At 52.3% G+C, this 16,784-nt stretch overlaps 2 protein-coding genes across 4 annotated transcripts; both read left to right on the top strand.

Moving 5' to 3' along the window:
- Window positions 1–1,261: 1,261 nt before the first annotated feature.
- On the top strand, window positions 1,262–11,381 carry CUEDC1 (CUE domain containing 1). Of its 3 annotated transcripts, none has more exons than XR_014591414.1 (11): window positions 1,262–1,596; window positions 2,067–2,194; window positions 3,295–3,406; window positions 4,987–5,170; window positions 5,640–5,723; window positions 6,449–6,538; window positions 6,962–7,055; window positions 7,206–7,264; window positions 7,580–7,650; window positions 8,466–8,964; window positions 9,650–11,381. XR_014591414.1 is itself a non-coding variant. In XM_083875245.1 (10 exons), the coding sequence occupies exons 1-9, from the start codon at window positions 1,306–1,308 to the stop codon at window positions 7,645–7,647; spliced, it is 1,110 nt and encodes a 369-aa protein (XP_083731371.1). In that variant the 5' UTR covers window positions 1,262–1,305; the 3' UTR covers window positions 7,648–7,650; window positions 8,466–9,612. The 3 variants fall into 3 exon arrangements, 1 of the variants encoding a protein (XP_083731371.1); XR_014591415.1 differs by having other exon boundaries at window positions 9,622–11,381; XM_083875245.1 differs by lacking the exon at window positions 9,650–11,381 and having other exon boundaries at window positions 8,466–9,612.
- A 1,176-nt stretch (window positions 11,382–12,557) lies between these two features.
- MRPS23 (mitochondrial ribosomal protein S23) lies at window positions 12,558–16,552 on the top strand. Its single transcript, XM_083874926.1, has 5 exons — window positions 12,558–12,641; window positions 12,729–12,896; window positions 13,515–13,592; window positions 13,700–13,823; window positions 15,263–16,552. The coding sequence occupies exons 1-5, from the start codon at window positions 12,589–12,591 to the stop codon at window positions 15,410–15,412; spliced, it is 573 nt and encodes a 190-aa protein (XP_083731052.1). The 5' UTR covers window positions 12,558–12,588; the 3' UTR covers window positions 15,413–16,552.
- Window positions 16,553–16,784: the final 232 nt, after the last annotated feature.

Raw genomic sequence — 16,784 nt, 5'->3', positions numbered from 1 at the left:
AAATGTGCTTGGCACGTTCTTCTGCATTAAATACCATTTAGGGACAGTTATCCTGAACTCTCTGCCTGCCGCTCAGGAAAAAGCCTTTGAAAATGATATTATGGATCAAAAGTGTTCCTGGGGTAATTCTGTTTCAAACGGTGGAGTTAATCCAGAACTGAATTTGGCCCTGCATTTTCAAACGAGAAGCAGTAGCTGTATAATCTGTTTATGGTTTTAAAGTGAATGTTAATCTTGGATTTGGTGGCTTTTCCAAAGGGTCCATTTGCCGTGCTGCTGCAGAACATTTTAGCCCCCTGCTCTGACACTCTCTGAGTTTTATTTTAAAGAGTGATTTTACAGTGTTTATAAATACATGTCAGACCTGGAAACGTTAAATCTGGGCAGTGGAAGCAATGCCATTTCTCTTGCCTTGCATTCTGGTGGAAAAGATCCCAGGTCCACTGCAGGGATGGCCCAGTCCCACCAGGACACTGTGGGGTGGGTGGAACAGAACCAAATGTCCCCTGCCAGGACAGGGGGAGCCTTGTCACTGTAAAGAAAGACTCCAAGTATTTCAGAGGGCAAAGAGCATAGAAAAAATAAGGCTTTATTTTTAAATTCTTACTACCTTTTATAAGGTGTTCTGATACAGACTTAACATGATTGGTGAATAGGAACGACGGTTTTTAAATCCTACTGGTTAACTAGAGAAACAGCAAAACACCAGCTGGAGAAAGATTGTTTTGAGAAAGAATAAGTTGTTTGCCAAGGTTGTTTTGAGAAGAAACTTTCTTGAGACATTTTTCCTTGAGGGAAAAAGTTAGCAGCTGCTAGAAAACTAAAAAAAAAATTTAGACTTAGAAACATTAGACCTACAGAGCCTCTGGGTGCCATCCCATGGGTGACTTTGTCCTGTGGGTGACTTTTTCCTGTGGGTGACTTTATCCTATGGGCGACTTTATCCTGTGGGCAACTTTATCCCCTCAGTGACTTTGTCCTGAAAAGTTAGCAGCTGCTAGCAGGCTAAAAAATGTTCTAGACTTAGAAACCTTAGGCCTACAGAGCCTCTGGGTGCCATCCCATGGGTGACCTTGTCCCATGGGTGACCTTGTCCCATGGGTGACTCTGTCCCCTTGCTGACTCTGTCCGTGTCCCCTCCGCAGGTGGGAGAATGCAGCCCTGCTCTGGGGGCTGAGGCGCGGAGCCACGGGGATCGAGACCCCCGGCGCCCACCCATCACCCACCACCCACCCACCCATGGTGCGGGCTGGCAGCCGGGGCAGCCCCCCGTGAGCAGGGCCAGGGGCACAGCCGGGACCCACCATGACGAGCCTCTTCCGCCGGAGCAGCAGCAACGGCGGCTCCCGCGGCGGCTCCTCGGCGCAGGAGCTCAACAACAGCCGCCCCGCCAGGCAGGTGAGGCGCCTGGAGTTCAACCAGGCCATGGAGGACTTCAAGACCATGTTCCCCAACATGGACTACGACATCATCGAGTGCGTCCTGAGGGCCAACAATGGTGCTGTGGATGCCACCATCGACCAGCTCCTGCAGATGAACCTGGACGGCAGCGGCTGTGAAGACAGCTCGGACTCTGAGGACAGCATCCCCCCCGAGGTAACCTGCCTGGGCTCCTCTCTGGGGGCTCTGCCTTCCACAGACGAGTGGGTACCTCAGTCTCGTCCTCTCTCCTCCTGCCTGGGCACTGTGTGACTCAACTGCTGCGGGCAGGGAGAGGTTTGAGTGCCCGGAGCAGCTGGGCTGTTGCTTCAAAGGTTGTCTTGGGCAGTGCTTCAGGCTCAAGATAAGTGCTCTTCCTGCTCTTCCTCAGTCCAGAACCCAACAGAGACCCTTCTGCTGCTGTCAGAGACTCCCCAGGGCTGTGTGCACCCAAGGATAGGCTCACCCACACTCTTTCCTCAAAAGCAGTACCTCCAAACTCCATCAAAGTCTGGAGGAGTTTTCCCCCATCCTCTCTGCACCAGCATTCAGCCCATGCCATCCCTGTTTTGCTGCTGCACTTGGAGCTCTGGCCCTCAAGGGAGCATTTCCCTGTCCTGCCCTCACCCCATCCTCTCACCCTGCAGATCCTGGAGCGCACCCTGGAGCCGGACAGCTCTGACGAGGAGCCGCCTCCCGTGTATTCCCCTCCCGCCTACGAGAGCCAAGTGCTGGGCAGCCGCTACCCCCGCGCCCCGCCCACGCCCCCGCCCAGGTGAGCCCAGCCCCGCACGGCTCCTGCTCCTGGGCCACCCCCTGGGGCTCCTGGGCCACCCCCTGGGGCTCCTGGGCCACCTCCTGTGGCTCTTGGGCACCCTGTTCCACCCAGCACATGGGGGTCTGAGCAATATATTGGGGTCTGTCCCAGCACACGGGGGTTTGTGCAGCACACAGGGGTCTGAGCAAGACATGGGGGTCTGTCCCAGCACACAGGGGTCTGTCCCAGCACACAGGGGTCTGTGCAGCACATGGGGGTCTGTGCAGCGCACAGGGGTCTATACCAGCACACGGGTGTCTCTGCCAGCACACGGGGTCAGGCTGCAGGCAGCTGGCCCTGGCATGCCTGGCTGGCCCCGTTCCTTATAGGGTCGAGTGAGACAAAGCCAAGGGAGATGAATGAAGTTCACAGCTGGCTCAAAAATCCCTGTGAGGGTCTAAACATGAACAGCTGAGGGGCCGGAAAGCCACTCCAGCAGCGCTGTGGAATGGCAAAAATCAGCTCCTGGGGGCGGGGAGTGCTGGACTCTGCTGGAAAACACCAGGTGCTGGGTAGGCAGGCCCTGTGCTGGCTCCTCAGCACACACCTCAGCTGGCTCACACTTGTCCTCTGGCTGCAGGTGTGGGGCTGTGGGACAGCAGGTGTGAGCCCTGGGCACCTCTGTGCCAGCCCCTGCCCTCTGTGCCAGGCCCTGCCCCTCTGTGCCAGCCCCTGCCCCTCTGTGCAGCCTGGCTGTGACACCTGGTGAGAGGTGTTTGTCAGCTTTATGGGCAAATCCCTGCAGTGCTGGGGCTCCACCAGGCTGGTTTTTGGGAGTCTGAAGGAAATAAAGGGAGAAGGAAAACCCAGCGTGCAGAGTTGCAGGGCAAGGCTTGAAATGCAGCCCCCAAAGATTGCAAACACTCTAGGAAAAGCTTTCACTCTGCAGGGCTGATGCTATAACGCTGCATGTTCAGGGATGTGCTGAGGTTTTGTGGTTTTCAGGACTGCTGGTGGGGCTGGGCAGGCTCTGCTGTGCCAGGCCTGTGCCACGCTGCCATGGCAGGTGTTGGTGGGTTTTCTCCTCACCAGAGGTGCTGCCTGTGCTTGCCCTGCAGGACAGATGTGCCCAGCACCACACACTACAGGAACTGGAACCCTCCACTCCTGGGCAACCTCCCCGAGGACTTCCTGCGCATCCTGCCCCAGCAGACACAGGCTGGCACACAGGTGAGCCTTGGCCACCCCTTCCAGCCTGCACTCCCAGCTCCTGGGGTGGGATCCCACCATCCCAGCCCTCAGCCACCCTGAGCTTGCAGCACCAGCACGCTGGAGGCATCTGGGTACAAGTTGAGGACTGAACAAAAAGTTTTGGAGCGTGTCCTGTTGCCGAGACAAGATGTGAAAGAGCTCTCAGCAAAGCTTTGGTGTTTTTCCTGCCATTATCCCAGTGATTAGTGCCAGAAATGCCACTTGCCATAAGCACCATATATTTTTGATTATTTGAAAATCTTGCCCAGTGCTCTGGTGAGGAGCAGCAGGACCAGGAATGGTAAAGGAGAGCAGCACTGCCAGGGCAACTTGAGGGCTGCTGCAGTGGAATTTGGGTGGGAAACCCAGTGCAAGCCAGAGGATTTGCCCCTGGGAAATCAGAGTCCACCTGTGCTCCATGGTTGTTTTAAGCCACAAGGTTTGGGTGCCTGCAGCAGGGCAGGCAATGGGCAGCATCTCATGGGGAACAAGCAGCCCCAGCACATGGTGGGCACCCAGCTCAGCTCCAGCCACATTTCAGGGCATCCCTCAGCCCTTTGCTAACACAGGAACCCCTAAATGGATCCAGCACCCTCCTGGCATGGTGAGGGCTGTGGGGGCTGCAGGCACCCTGCTCCTCCCTCCTGTTTCACCTCCAAAGGCAGCCTGCCACGTTTTCATGAATGATTGCCCTCAAGTTGAGCTCCACGGGCTCTATTACCTTTCTGGGAATAGGAGCATGCCAATTCATTGGGGCTCAGGGGGGAGGAGAGGAGCAGCTGCCCTTTTCTTTCCCCAGTAATTGTGTGCTTTTGCTTTTTATGGCTCTCTGGGAGCAGCTACAAATCAGATAAATATTGTAGGCAGGGATGAGGCCGTGCTGCTCCCCAGGTGTGAGGCGTGCAGGGATGTTTGTCAGCAGGACACTGCAGGCTCTGCTCTTCAGAGATGGCAGATAAAGCACCTTCTCCTGCCTCCACACCAGGTTCTGGTATTGGCACAACCCCACGGTTTAAAGTTAAAAAATCTGTGCTGGCCTTGCTCTGCAAAAGGAGCTGCAGAAGGTTCCCATGTGGGATGTCTGTCCCCTCTGCCCTTCCAAGGGGCAGAGGCAGGGATTCCCTGTCCCCTGTTGCAAGAGGACATGAAAAGAATCATACTCACCCGTTAGTGAGATGAGGAAAAAAAGGGAAGTTTATTTGGGGATCTTGACTTATATAGTTTTTGGGATTTGGTCAAAGATTGAGGGACAACAGGAACACCCCTCTGACCCCAGTGGTCAACTCAGAAGTCCATTAATTTGTCCTTTCTGGAAAGGAATACATTATTTACCAAACACCAGTCTTTGTTCTTGTTACAAGCATGAGAAAACTCTAGAGAAACATTCAGAGGGCTGAAAAATCAGTCCCCCCTTTGTCCCTTTAGCCCTGGGCAGAGGGGGAGCAGCACTTGGGGCTGGGGGAGCTACAGAGGGGCCAAAGGCTGAGCTCAGCCCGAGGTCCTGCTGTAGTGACCCCTCTGAGCCCCCCAGCCCAGCTGAGCCGTGTTTTCCCCCCCAGGGCTCGCAGGGGAGCCGGCAGGCCGAGCCTCGGGGGCTCCTCCCGCGGGGCCAGGGCTCCCTGGAGCAGGAGCGCCGCTGGAAGCAGTACCTGGAGGACGAGAGGATCGCCCTCTTCCTGCAGAACGAGGAGTTCATGAAGGAGCTCCAGAGGAACCGCGATTTCCTCCTCGCCCTGGAGAGAGGTGAAAAGGCCCCTTCAGAAATTTCTGCTGCTGCTGGCAGCATTGCCCTGCCCATGGGATCAGAGTTTATCCCAAAGCACTGGGGGCTGGTGGTCTGAGCTGCCTGCACTGCTGGGCTCTCCCTGCACTCCTGCTCTCCTCCCCCTGCCCACCCCTCTGCAGCATCTCTGGCAGAGCCCAGCAGAACCCATAACAAACCCTCTGAGCCCTCCCCAGCCATGTCAGGGGTGCTTTGCAGGGTCCTGGCAGCCCTGTCACTGCAGGTGGCAGGAAAACCTCGGGTGGCCTCGTCGTGTGTTGTGGTGGGTGGGCAGTTCCTGTGTGCTGGGTGCCTGTGGTGGCTGTGCTGAAGTTCCCTCCCTTGCCACCAGCCTGTCCCTGGGCAGCCACGGGAGGGGAGAGGGGAGCAGAGCCATGTGCTCTGCCCCCAGGCCCTGATCGAGCGGGCCCTGTGCTTTTTGTGTTTCAGATCGATTGAAATACGAGTCAAAAAAATCCAAGTCGAGCAGTGTTGCTGTCAGCAACGACTTTGGTTTCTCCTCAGTATTATCAGGTAACTTCCAAGACACATGTGAGTGTTGTCTCTCCACAGCAGGATCCCCCACAGCCCCTGCACTCCCATCCCTCTGCCCAGCTGAGTGTCTGTGGAGGGAGGAAACTGGCTGATCCCTCCCTGCTGCCCTCCCAGCACGGGAGAGGAGCTGGTGGGTCCTGGGGATGGTTTCTCCTGCCCTCCTCACATGGAGATGCTCCTCCATCCATCCCTGCCCTCCCGTGCCTGGGCTGGAGCAGAGGATTGTGCCTGGAGGCATAATGACTGTTCCCTGGTAATCCTGATTAACCTCAGAGCAGAGCAGCTGCCCAAGAGTCAGAATTAGAGCTGGTGTCTGTCGATGGCCCCGCACGGGGCTGGGCAGCCTGGGCAGCCTGGCAGGGCTCCAGCTGGGCTCACAGACCTGGGGAACAGGGACTCTGGGGGTCCCTAGTTCCCTGACTGAGCTGGGTCCTGACCCACTGGGTAGCACAATCCAATACCCAGAGCACAGTCAGAACCTGGGGAGAATTTGGTGCTGGTGCTGGGGCTGAGCACCCACAGCTCTGCACACCCTGTCCCTGACATTGTGTCCCCAGAGGGTCCCATCCAGAGCCAGCCCCACATGCCAGCACCCTCATTCCCCCTGCTCTTGTCCTTTTGCTGGAATTGGGTCATGGAGGTGATTTGTCCAAGCCCCCCCTGAGCAGGCAGACACTCCTGGTGAGCAGCTCTTTGCCTTGCAGGTGATGCAGCTCCCTCTGCGACCAGCGAGGCCGGCGGTGCCGTGTCCGACGATGCCTTATTCCGAGACAAGCTCAAACACATGGGAAAATGTGAGTCTGTGCAGGCCCCATCAGGGCTGGCAGGGCTGGAGGAGTGGGCAGGGGGAGATGACAGCAGTACCTGCACTCTCCCAAACTCATCCTCACTCTGGGAAGTCACAGTTTGCTTTTCCCACCATGAACCAGACCAAGGTGCTTGGGCAGCCTCAGCTGGGCTGCAGGCACTGGGGACACTGGGAGGGCTGGGTAAGGGAGATCATGGAAATCTCAGCAAAAGGATAAAACATGAGCATCTCCCACCAGGATCAATGTCTCCCACCTGTCTCTCTCTCTGAGTCTGGCAAACCCAGGGCATCACCACAGGGTGTTGGGGTGGCTCTCACACCCCTGGCCCTGCCCCTCTCCTTCCCACTGCCCGTGGCAGCTTTGGGAAGGGTTTTTGGGTGAGACCCTCACCCTGCTCCTTCCCTCCAGCCACACGTAAGAAGCTGTTTGAACTCGCCAGAGCCTTCTCCGAGAAGACGAAGATGAGGAAATCAAAAAGAAAACACTTGTTGAAGCACCAGGTGTATCCTGAAAGGGGCTGTTGGGCATGGGAGGCCTCACTCAGGTGCTCCCCAAGGGCACCTCTGTGGCTGGAGCGAGGGCTGGGCAGGGGGACTGTGGTGCCATGGCCACATCTGGCCCCACAGCTGGTTTTCCTTAGCAGAGGGTGCAGGATGGGGACAGCAGCTTCCACAGCAAATCTCCTCGATGACGTGGAGGGACATGCATATGGTAAGGAATGCTGTGCCAGGCTGTGCCAGGCTGTGCTGTGTGTGCTGTGCGTGGCCCCACATCACCCCAGGGCTGGCTCAGGTGTGAACGCCTGGCAGAAATACCCTTGTGGGCCGAAAACCTCCATCTGGTGTTCTCAGGCGTGTTCTGGTGGAAACTCCCCGAGTCCCACTGGGAATTCTCTCTCTGAGGAGGAAACCCTGCCCTGGGCAAAGCTGGGCTGCCTCCCCTGGGCTCTCCCCAGAGCTGGGGCTGTGGTGTGGCAGTGCCCTGGTGTGGAGGTGGCTGCAGCCCCCGCCTGCCTCTGCCTTTCAGATGAAGATTTCCAAGCACGGCGGCAGCAGCTCCGGGAGGAGGAGGAGACGCCGAAGGAAGGGCAGTAAACGGTGAGAGGCACCTGGGGATGGTGTGGGTGGCCCAGCCTGGCTGGAAGAGGGTCAACATGCTGGCCCAGGGTGTGTCTGGGTGGGGACAAACCCCATCAGTGGCTGGAGGAGCATCCGTGGAGGGCAGGGAAAAGGAACTCTGCAGAGCTGAGATATTCTAGAAACACGGGATTTTATTCCAAGGGTCATGGGTGAAAAGGGCTTTGCCTTCAGCCACCAGCCTGGGCTGGAGGGAACCCCAAAGAGAGAGAGAGAGAGAGAGAGGGTGTGAGGTGAGGGAGGTAAAAAAGCTGAGAGGGGTAAGAGAGAGGTAGGAGCAAGAGAGAGAGGTAAGAAAGAGCGAGGACCTTGTTCCAATCCATTCTATCTCCTTTTGTGTTGAAAATTCCAATTTACAGTGACTAACTGGCACGAGATACAAAACCCACAGACTTTGCCTGCAGCCCATGAGAACTGCTCTATCACCACATCATCCTGTATTCTAAACTCTAAAGAGACTTTTCTTATCCACCTTTTCCCTGATGCCTTGGCAGGGTGGAGAGGGGCTGCACCCTTGGGGCCTTTTGTTTTCTGTCCTTCCACCCATCTCCAGCTCATCCCCGTCTTCCTGCCTGCCATGATCACATCTCAAAGCTGCCCTTCATTTCTATTTCACTCACAGGTTTTACACCTCCAGTATTTCTTACCAGGCAATCATATCCTCAAGCCCTTCCTGTCCCACCTTTCCCGTCAGTGCCCATGGCTGGGACAGCCCTGGGTGCTGTCACTGTGTGGCTGAGCCTGACTATGTGCTGTTCTCTTTCCCCACCCTGCAGGTCCCAGCACTGGAGTTTCTTGCTGGCACAGGACGTGCTCGAGGCTTCACCAGGAGATGGCTGACAAAACCCCACCCAACAAATCACCCAGATTTTGGCTGTTCCCCCTCTGAAGCTGTACTCCTCCTCCGAAGTGTCGAAGTGAGGCACAACGTTTTCTTACCGGTGGTTCGAAAACAACTTTTCCTACCGAGCAAATCAGCCAAGAAGGAGGAAAATACAAAAGGAGAATAAAACAAACAAATGAAAAAAAAGCAGGGCAGGAGGAGGCAGCGAGCTCAGGCTGGGGAGGAGGAGCAGGAGGAGTGAAATCAGCCGTACCAAGGAGGATCCATTCACACTGGGGTCTGCCTGGCCGGAGCACTCTGAACATATCCCCAGTGGTCTGATGGAACCTCACTCTGCGCACACAGGAACAAAAACCACGGGAGAAAGAAAGGGAAGCTAACACAGCCGTTGTCTATTATTGCTAGGAGTAATGAGCAGAGATTCAGATCAGGTAATAGTCGAATAATATAAATTGTTTATAAAGGAAAGGCCTTCTTTTCCTAGGCGTTTCACTTTGAATTAAACCTTTGCCTTCGGCATTGCTACAACTGCCTTGAAGTTGGGGAGCTTTGTCCCACCAAGGGCTGGATTTCACACCAGTTTAACCCTCACTGATGGAGCAGGACATGTTCCCCCAGGTCTGGGGGCTGCTCCTGGATTCTGGGAGCTCCAGGGATGCCCCCAGTGTAGGTAAGAGGCAAAGCCCCAGCCAGGGCTTGGCAGGGCTGCTGGAGGAGGTGTTTTCAGCATGGAGTTTATAGCTGGGGCAGGAGCAGAGCCTTTTCCTCGTGCCCACAGCACGAGAATCCTGCAGCTCTCAGAGATGCTGTCACGCTCAGAATAATTACACAAACAAATTCCTTCGCTGTGTCAGTAACGAGCGACGAGCGCGAAGTCAGAATTCGCTCCCGCCAGCACATTTTCTCCTCCTCTATCAGCACAACGTTCCCTGCCAAATGCAGGAGGTGGCTCTAGACGTGCCTGTTTCACTCTCGGGCTCCCGCCAAGCAGCACAAATGTTGCAGGATGGGAGCTGTGAAGGCGGCAGACGCAGGAGCCCCAGCCATCAAACACTCACGCAAACTGTTTTCCCTGCCTCTCTCTGCAGGGTTTGGTAACAAAAGTCCCCCTTGCAGGCGCTGGCTCCCGGCAGGCTCCTCTTCAATCCCAACAGAGCCCGTGTGCCTTTGAAGTGGACGCCAAGATTTCCTCCCCCGCCGGTGCCGCAGCTGCTGCACCTGTTGGAGCTGCTGCTGTCGTTCCCTGCAGCCTCGCTGGGGATCTGGGCATCCCCTCAGCTCCACTTTCCCCCGGCTCCTGGCCACGGGCACGGCTGTTTCCAGGTGTCTGGGGCTGTTTCCAGGTGTCTGGCTGGGGCTGCAGGCTCTGGGTGAGGTCTCCAGACACAAAACTCAGACACAAAACTCATCCAGGGCAGGATGAGCTGGGCTGGGAGCAGCTTGGGATGCCAGAGAGCTTTGGGTTCCTGCAATCAAAGCTGCAGAATCCCCACCCCACCCAGCCCATAGTGGCTTTGGTGTCCTCTCCTTGGCTTTTGGAGGGTTGAAGAGCATGTCCTGAGCTGTGACAGTGACACAGTGATGGGTTAGGGCCACCCCAAGCCACCCTGGGCTGTCCCTGGTGCTGTGCAGGACATTCAGGAGGTGCTGCAAGGGCTCAGGATGGCCCAGCCTGCTCTGTCCAGGGGAGGATTTGGGTCTGCAGGAGCACCTGGCTCAGGGTGAATCAAGAAAAAGAAAATCCTTTAGTCCCTGGCTGGGATTTCCATTCTGAGAGTGCTGAAGAGAAGAAGGGGCACCTTCCCTACCCTGTGCTGGCCCTGGGGGCCGCAGGAAGCTGCTGTTACTCCCTCCCGGCCCAAAGCAGCTCTGCATATTTGGAAGCAAGTCAAACTTGGAAGAGGATCAGCCTGTCACCGTTCCAGCCCCTCTCAGCCACCGAGGGCTGCGGTCCCAGAGTTTCCATGAGCACAGGAAGCACCGAGGGCCAGGAGGGGAATTCTGCCCTCCCAGAGCAGGCAAGGAGGGCTGGGCAGGGCTTGGGGATGGGCTGAGCTTTCCTGGGGAGGCTGGCACAGGGACACAGCTCAGCAGCATCAGCCAGGAAAAGGAGGGGGATTCTGTCCCTCCTCTCAGGCTGTGACACGTCCTGGATCACCTCTGTAACCCAGCCAAGGCTTGCTGCTGGAGCAGTCCTGGGCCAGCAGCTGCTTCTGCTTTTTCTGCCTGAGCTCTGAGGTGCTCCCACTGAGAAAGGGACAGCAGGAAGGAGGGGACAGGTGGGTGGCAGTGCCCAGCCCTGCTGGCTCTGACCCTGCTGGGGCTCCTGCACCAAAACCACCATGGCCATTCAGAGCCCTTGGCCACCACCACCTCCCCACAAGTTGCCCTCAAACACCCCAGGCCAGGCACAGCCTCTGGTTGTGTCACTCTGTAGCTGTGTCAAAATATCCTGGGAGGCACAAAGCATCATTTTAATAGAGATGGGGAGGGGTTGTTTCTGTGTCCTGGGAAAAACAAAAAGTCAGGTCTAAGAAGTGGAGACCTGGCTTGGGAGCCAAAATGCATTTCTGACATAAAAAATGTACAATTCTCAGTGATGTTTGTATCATTTCTCTACAAAAAAGCTTTCGAAAGAACAAACCAGACTGATCTGTGACTTTTGTGAGTGTGGCTATTTTAGAATTTATTTCCATAAGTGATTTTTTTTTTCTTAAAGATGTTTAATAGTAATTCCTATAATAAAGTCCTGTTGTACTCTTAAGACTATATATATATATTTTTTAAAGTATATGTATTTTTATATATAAAAATACACTGTATTTTTCTACTCTTTACAGGAGGAAGAAGAAAGAAGGGGGGCTGGGGAGGGAAGGGGCAGCTCCAGCTGTGCCCTTCAGATGCAAACACCCCAAATCTGCCCTGGTTTGCTCCTCCCTGCTCCTGATGGGGCTGAATCAGTGTCCAGTGATTTCCTCAGGAATCCAATGTCCCATTCCTGGGGCAGTGACAGGAGCAGGGGGGCACAGGGAGCATCCCCCAGACCTGCAGGGATGGCACAAACCCACCTGGCCTGGGCCAGCTCTCGGTTCCTGGCAGGATTGGAGCTTCCCAGCCCCATTTGTGTGGCTCACAAACCTCCCCTGCCAAAGAAAAGCCTGGAAAAAGCCAAGGCATTCTTGCCTTAAATGTCAAAAGCATGGAAACGCTGGAGAAATCCTGGGAGTGCAGAGCCCAGGGCCTGCCCAGCCCTTGGAGCAGCTCCAGCACCTCCCTTTGGAATTCCTCTCCTCCACAGGGACAGGGGTTTTATTCTCCACCGGCGTTTTAAGGAAAGCAGCAGCTGAGACCAGCCCGGGGCTGGAGATTTCCCGGGATCGCTGCTGGCTGCTGTGGGAATGTACTGCCCCCTTCCTTCGCCAGGCTGCAGGATGGGAGCAGAGATGTGCTTTCCTTCCTTCCCCTGGGCTCATTCCCGGGCTGAGGGCTGCACTGAGTGACCGGGCTGGACACAGTGACCAGGCTGTACTGAGTGACCAGGCTGCTCCTATAGTGACCAGGCTGCACCTACAGTGACAGGCTGTACAGAGTGACCAGGCTGCACCTACAGTGACCAGGCTGCACCTACAGTGACCAGGCTGTACCTACAGTGACCAGGCTGCACCTACAGTGACCAGACTGTGCCTGTAGTGACCAGACTGGACATAGTGACCAGGCTGCACCTATAGTGACCAGGCTGTACCTATAGTGACCAGACTGGACATAGTGACCAGGCTGCACCTATAGTGACCAGGCTGTACCTATAGTGACCAGACTGGACATAGTGACCAGGCTGCACCTATAGTGACCAGGAGCTGCTCCCAGCCAGGAAAGGGCTGCCTGGCCACCTTCTCGGCACTCGGCTGGCTCTGCCTGGCCGCTTTCTCCCGCCGCCGCTCGGCACTCGGCTGGCGCTGCCTGGCCAGTTTCTCCCGCCGCCGCTCGGCGCTCGCTCCGGTTCCGGTTCCGTGCCGCTCCCATTTCCGGTTCCGGGTGTGGCGGCTCCGGGGCCCGCCATGGCCGCCGTGGCCGGGAGCCGCACGCACAAGATCGGCAGCGTCTTCAACCGGTGCGGCGGGGCAGGGCCTCACCTGGAGGGAGCTCCCGGTTCTCCCGTGAGCGCGGCCCCTGAGCTCTCACCGTTTTTCCCCCGCAGGGCGCGGAACCTGGTGCGCATCGGGCTGCTGGAGAAGCCGGTGTGGCTGGACGTGTACGCCGCGTTCCCGCCGCTACGGGAGCCCGTGTACCGGGTGGCGCGGCCGCGCTACGGGCGGGCCCGGGACCCCATCGCGCCCATCTTTTACCGGGAGGACACCGTGAGGGCGTGAGTGCGGCCCGGGGCACACCGGGGGCCTTTAGGGCGTTATTTGTCCTTCCCGGGCTGCTCTAAAGCTTTACCGCTTTAATTTAGGGGTTTACTGCTTTAATTTGGGGTTTTACCGCTTTATTTTTTGGGTTTTTGCCGCTTTATTTTGGGGTTTTTATAGTTTTAATTTTTGGGGTTTTACCGCTTTATTTTGGGGTTTTTACCGCTTTGTTTTTGGGTTTTTATCGTTTTATTTTTTTGGGTTTTTACCGCTTTATTTTGTGGGTTTTTTTGGGAGATAAATTGGGTGGGGTTTATGATCTTTCCCGGGGTTTTAAAGGCAGATCCCTGCCCGGCACAGAAGGAGCTCCAGATCTGTGGTTGGTTAAATTAACTCGAATTTATTAATGAAATTTAAAAATTGGAATTAATTTCTGTAGAATCCCGGGCTGGTTTGGGTTGGAAAAGACCCCAAAGCCCATCCAGAGTCACCTCCCCCATCCTGGGGCTCCAGGGACACTCCAGGCTCATATAAAAAACACAAATAATTAACTGAATGTTGTTATTGCTCCCTGAATTAACAGTTTCCTCCTGATTTAACTGTCAAATCTAAATCTGTTTTCCCCTCCTGAGCAGGAAGTTTTACAGAGTTTATGGCAACGGCCCCAGACCTTTCAACCTGAGCCAGTTAAACTTCAAATCCACCTGCCAGAGGTGAGGGGACAGTGAAATCAGGAATATTCCTGAGCCTCCCCTTTTCTCCTCTTCCTTGGTCTCAAACAGGACATTCTGAGGGTAAAAAATGCAATTTTGCACCCCAGGTTTGTAGAGAAATACCAGGAGCTGGAGGAGGAAGGGAAGATTGAAGAGGAAAAGTTGTTTGAGGAAACAGGAAAAGCCCTTTTGGCCAGTGGGATCCTCCTGCAGAGGAGAGGAGTGGAAAAAGTGAGTATTGAATGTTCCCTGAGCTGTGGATTGAGGAAACTCCACTCCCAGCCCTGAAAACTGAGTGAGGTCTGAATTAAACCCTCCTGAGGGTCTGAAAATGTATTTTCTGTGCAGAGAAACTTCCCCTCTTGGCCCTGGTTGAGGGATTTGTGGGGCAGAAAAGGGTTTTTTGTGCTGATAAAAATGAATAATTGTCCCAACAATGCAGAGTGTCTGTTTAAAGCATTTGGGATTTTGTGTTTTTGTTGTTGTGTGTTGAATTTTTGTATTTTTTGAGCTGGAGGACAGGGAATGTCCTGCCCTGGGGACACTTTGTTTTGACTCCACAACAATCTCAGCACGAATTAAAATAATTAAACTTTCTTTGGGCACACAGAGGGCTGTGCCTCTCCTCAGCCTTTGTTATAAATGCACGTTGTATGTGGGTAATTGTATTAGACTGGAAAAAATTGTGTATAAACTGTGTTATGTTTTATTAATAGAGGTTAGAAAGGCAATGAAGGTATATTTCCTGATTATTTAATATTTATATCTATTTTATTATATATAATATATAAAATACAGCATAAATATATTATAATTATAAATAGATAATAATTATATAATATATATAATACATTATATATAAAATAAATAATAATATATAAATAATATTATAATTATAAGTAGATAACAATTATATTAAAATTATATATAGAATATATAATACATCATGTATAATATATATAAATAATGAATATATATTATATATAATATATAGAAAAATAATATTATACAAATACTATGTATTATAATAATTATGTATAGATAATAAAATTAAAATTATACAACATATTATTTTTATATGAATAAATAATAATTGTGAATACATATAATATAGATTATATATTACAATTATATATTTATACTATATTTATATTATATTTATATTTATATTCAGATTATAATAGGTTAACAGTAGAAGACTTGAGGTTTTTTCTCTCTTCTCTGTAACATCTAAACTAAACCAAAAGTTATGAGAGAGAGAATCACCTTGTGGCCCTTCATAAAAAAACCTGTTCACTTTCTGTTTTCTTATCCAAATGAAAATAAAAAAAAAATTTATACCCATGTTACCAAACAAAGTGGAGCCACCCACAAATAAATCTGTAAAATAAAGTGATAGGAAATACTTAAAACAGATTAAAAAAAAAAGAATATTTGATTAAGATCTATTGACTATTCAACACAACAATCCTTAAATATCCAAATGTAAAAACGTGAAAGGTGTGCTAAGCACCCTCGGCCAAAAAAACCTTTTGCTTTTTATCTCCTAATTGTCTATTTTAATTTTATTTTTATTAAACTTACAGATTAAAAAAAAAGAAACTGTTTTTTTACAGTCACAGAAGGTTTTCCCCCTGTTTAATGTGACTTTCCCTGTCGTTTCCCCGCAGGAGGAGCCGCAGGGGGCTGGGGCCAGAGGTCCTGCCCTGCAGCAGCAGCTCCAGGCTGTGCTGGGGGAGCTGCAGGACAAGGACAGGGACAGGCAGGAGCAGCCCCCAGGGCTGGCAGGGCCACAGCAGGACAGTGCCAGCCCCTCCTGAGAGCCTGAGCTGTGTCCTGCCAGCCCTGCCCTCCTGGGGACATTGCCCTGAGGGGACACGTCCCTGCTGCCCCCCAGCCTTGTCCACACCACACACATTCCCCTCTGGCCGCCTCCACGCTGATAAAATCACAAATAACCTTATTTTTATTGTTATTTTTTTGTTGTTTTCTGAAATCCAGTTGGAAAACGCCTTGTATAAAAAAAGTATTAAATTAAAATATTTTCTTCAAAACCTGGAGGTTCTGCTTGTTCAGGTGTGTGGTTTTTGCAGCAGTGAGGATGTTTCCTGCTGGGGGAAAGGCAGATCCTCTTTATTCCCCTCTGACAACCTCCACACTGATAAAATCACAAATCATCTTATTTTTATTATTATTATTATTATTTGTTGTTTTCTGAAATCCAGTTGGAAAACGCCTTGTATAAAAAAATATTAAATTAAAATATTTTCTTCAAAACCTGGAAGTTCTGCCTGTTCAGGTGTGTGGTTTTTGCAGCAGTGAGGATGTTTCCTGCTGGGGGAAAGGCAGATCCTGTTTGATGTGTTCCAGCAGCTGGTTGAAGTGTCATCTTTTTATAGCTGATTGAGGAGAGGAGCCGTTTATAGAAATGTGCTCTTCCCGTTCCATATTTGCCTAAATTCAGACTGAGGTGTGGCACTGCCAGATAATTTAGAGTTATCTGGCAGTTTTTTAAAAACTTTGCAGTTTTTTAGTGACTCCTGCTGGAATTATTCACCTTTGAGGTGTGAGAATGGGATGTTCCAGCTGTTTTCCTGAGAGAAGGGTGATGCTGCTGAGGGAGAATTGCTGGAATTTTGGTATTAAAAAAAAAAAATAAAAATACCAACAACAATTCCTGAGATTAGGAGGGAGTTCTTCCCCAGCCTGCAAATCCAGTGGCTTGGCTGATCTTCCATTAAACATTTTGGCTTGGGTTGTATGAAAAAGTTTGTTTTGTCTCTTTTTTTTTTTTTTTTTTTTTTTTTTTTTTTTTTTTTTTTTCATTTGTTCTTTTAAAATCCCAAACTGCCACCAACAGGTGTAAATGATGTCTGGGCTCTCCCTCCCTGCCCAGTTCAGTGCTCCTGCTGCTGTTTGTGGTGCAGGAAGCTCAGGGGCAGGGAAAACAGGGTGTAAAAATGCCCCTGGTTGGAATTTCTGTGCCTTGATTCCCTCCTGGCTGTGCTGTGACTGCAGCAGAGTTACTCCCTTACCCCTGGAAGGTCAAACTTTATTCCCACTCCAGAGGAGCACAGAGTTCTGTTACAAAGAGCAAAAATCCCTCTGTTTTAACCCTGATCCAACAATAAATACCGAATTTAGAGCCCTCCCAGAGCCTTGGGATGTGCCCTGAACCAGCTGCTGTGCAGA

This window comes from Zosterops lateralis, assembly GCF_965231275.1.
Source record: "Zosterops lateralis genome assembly, chromosome: 19".
Lineage (NCBI taxonomy): Eukaryota > Metazoa > Chordata > Aves > Passeriformes > Zosteropidae > Zosterops > Zosterops lateralis.
The sequence above is the reverse complement of the archived record's forward strand: the minus strand, read 5'-3'. Positions and strand labels throughout refer to the sequence as shown.

Coding starts and splice junctions, on each gene's coding strand:
- CUEDC1 (XM_083875245.1), top strand. CDS start 1,306: ATGACGAGCCTCTTCCGCCGGAGCAGCAGCAACGGCGGCTCCCGCGGC. Junction 5,724..6,448: donor TTTCTCCTCAGTATTATCAG/GTAACTTCCAAG, acceptor TTTGCCTTGCAG/GTGATGCAGCTCCCTCTGCG. Junction 7,056..7,205: donor CACTTGTTGAAGCACCAGGT/GTATCCTGAAAG, acceptor CAGAGGGTGCAG/GATGGGGACAGCAGCTTCCA.
- MRPS23 (XM_083874926.1), top strand. CDS start 12,589: ATGGCCGCCGTGGCCGGGAGCCGCACGCACAAGATCGGCAGCGTCTTC. Junction 12,897..13,514: donor CGGGAGGACACCGTGAGGGC/GTGAGTGCGGCC, acceptor CCTCCTGAGCAG/GAAGTTTTACAGAGTTTATG. Junction 13,824..15,262: donor AGAGGAGAGGAGTGGAAAAA/GTGAGTATTGAA, acceptor GTTTCCCCGCAG/GAGGAGCCGCAGGGGGCTGG.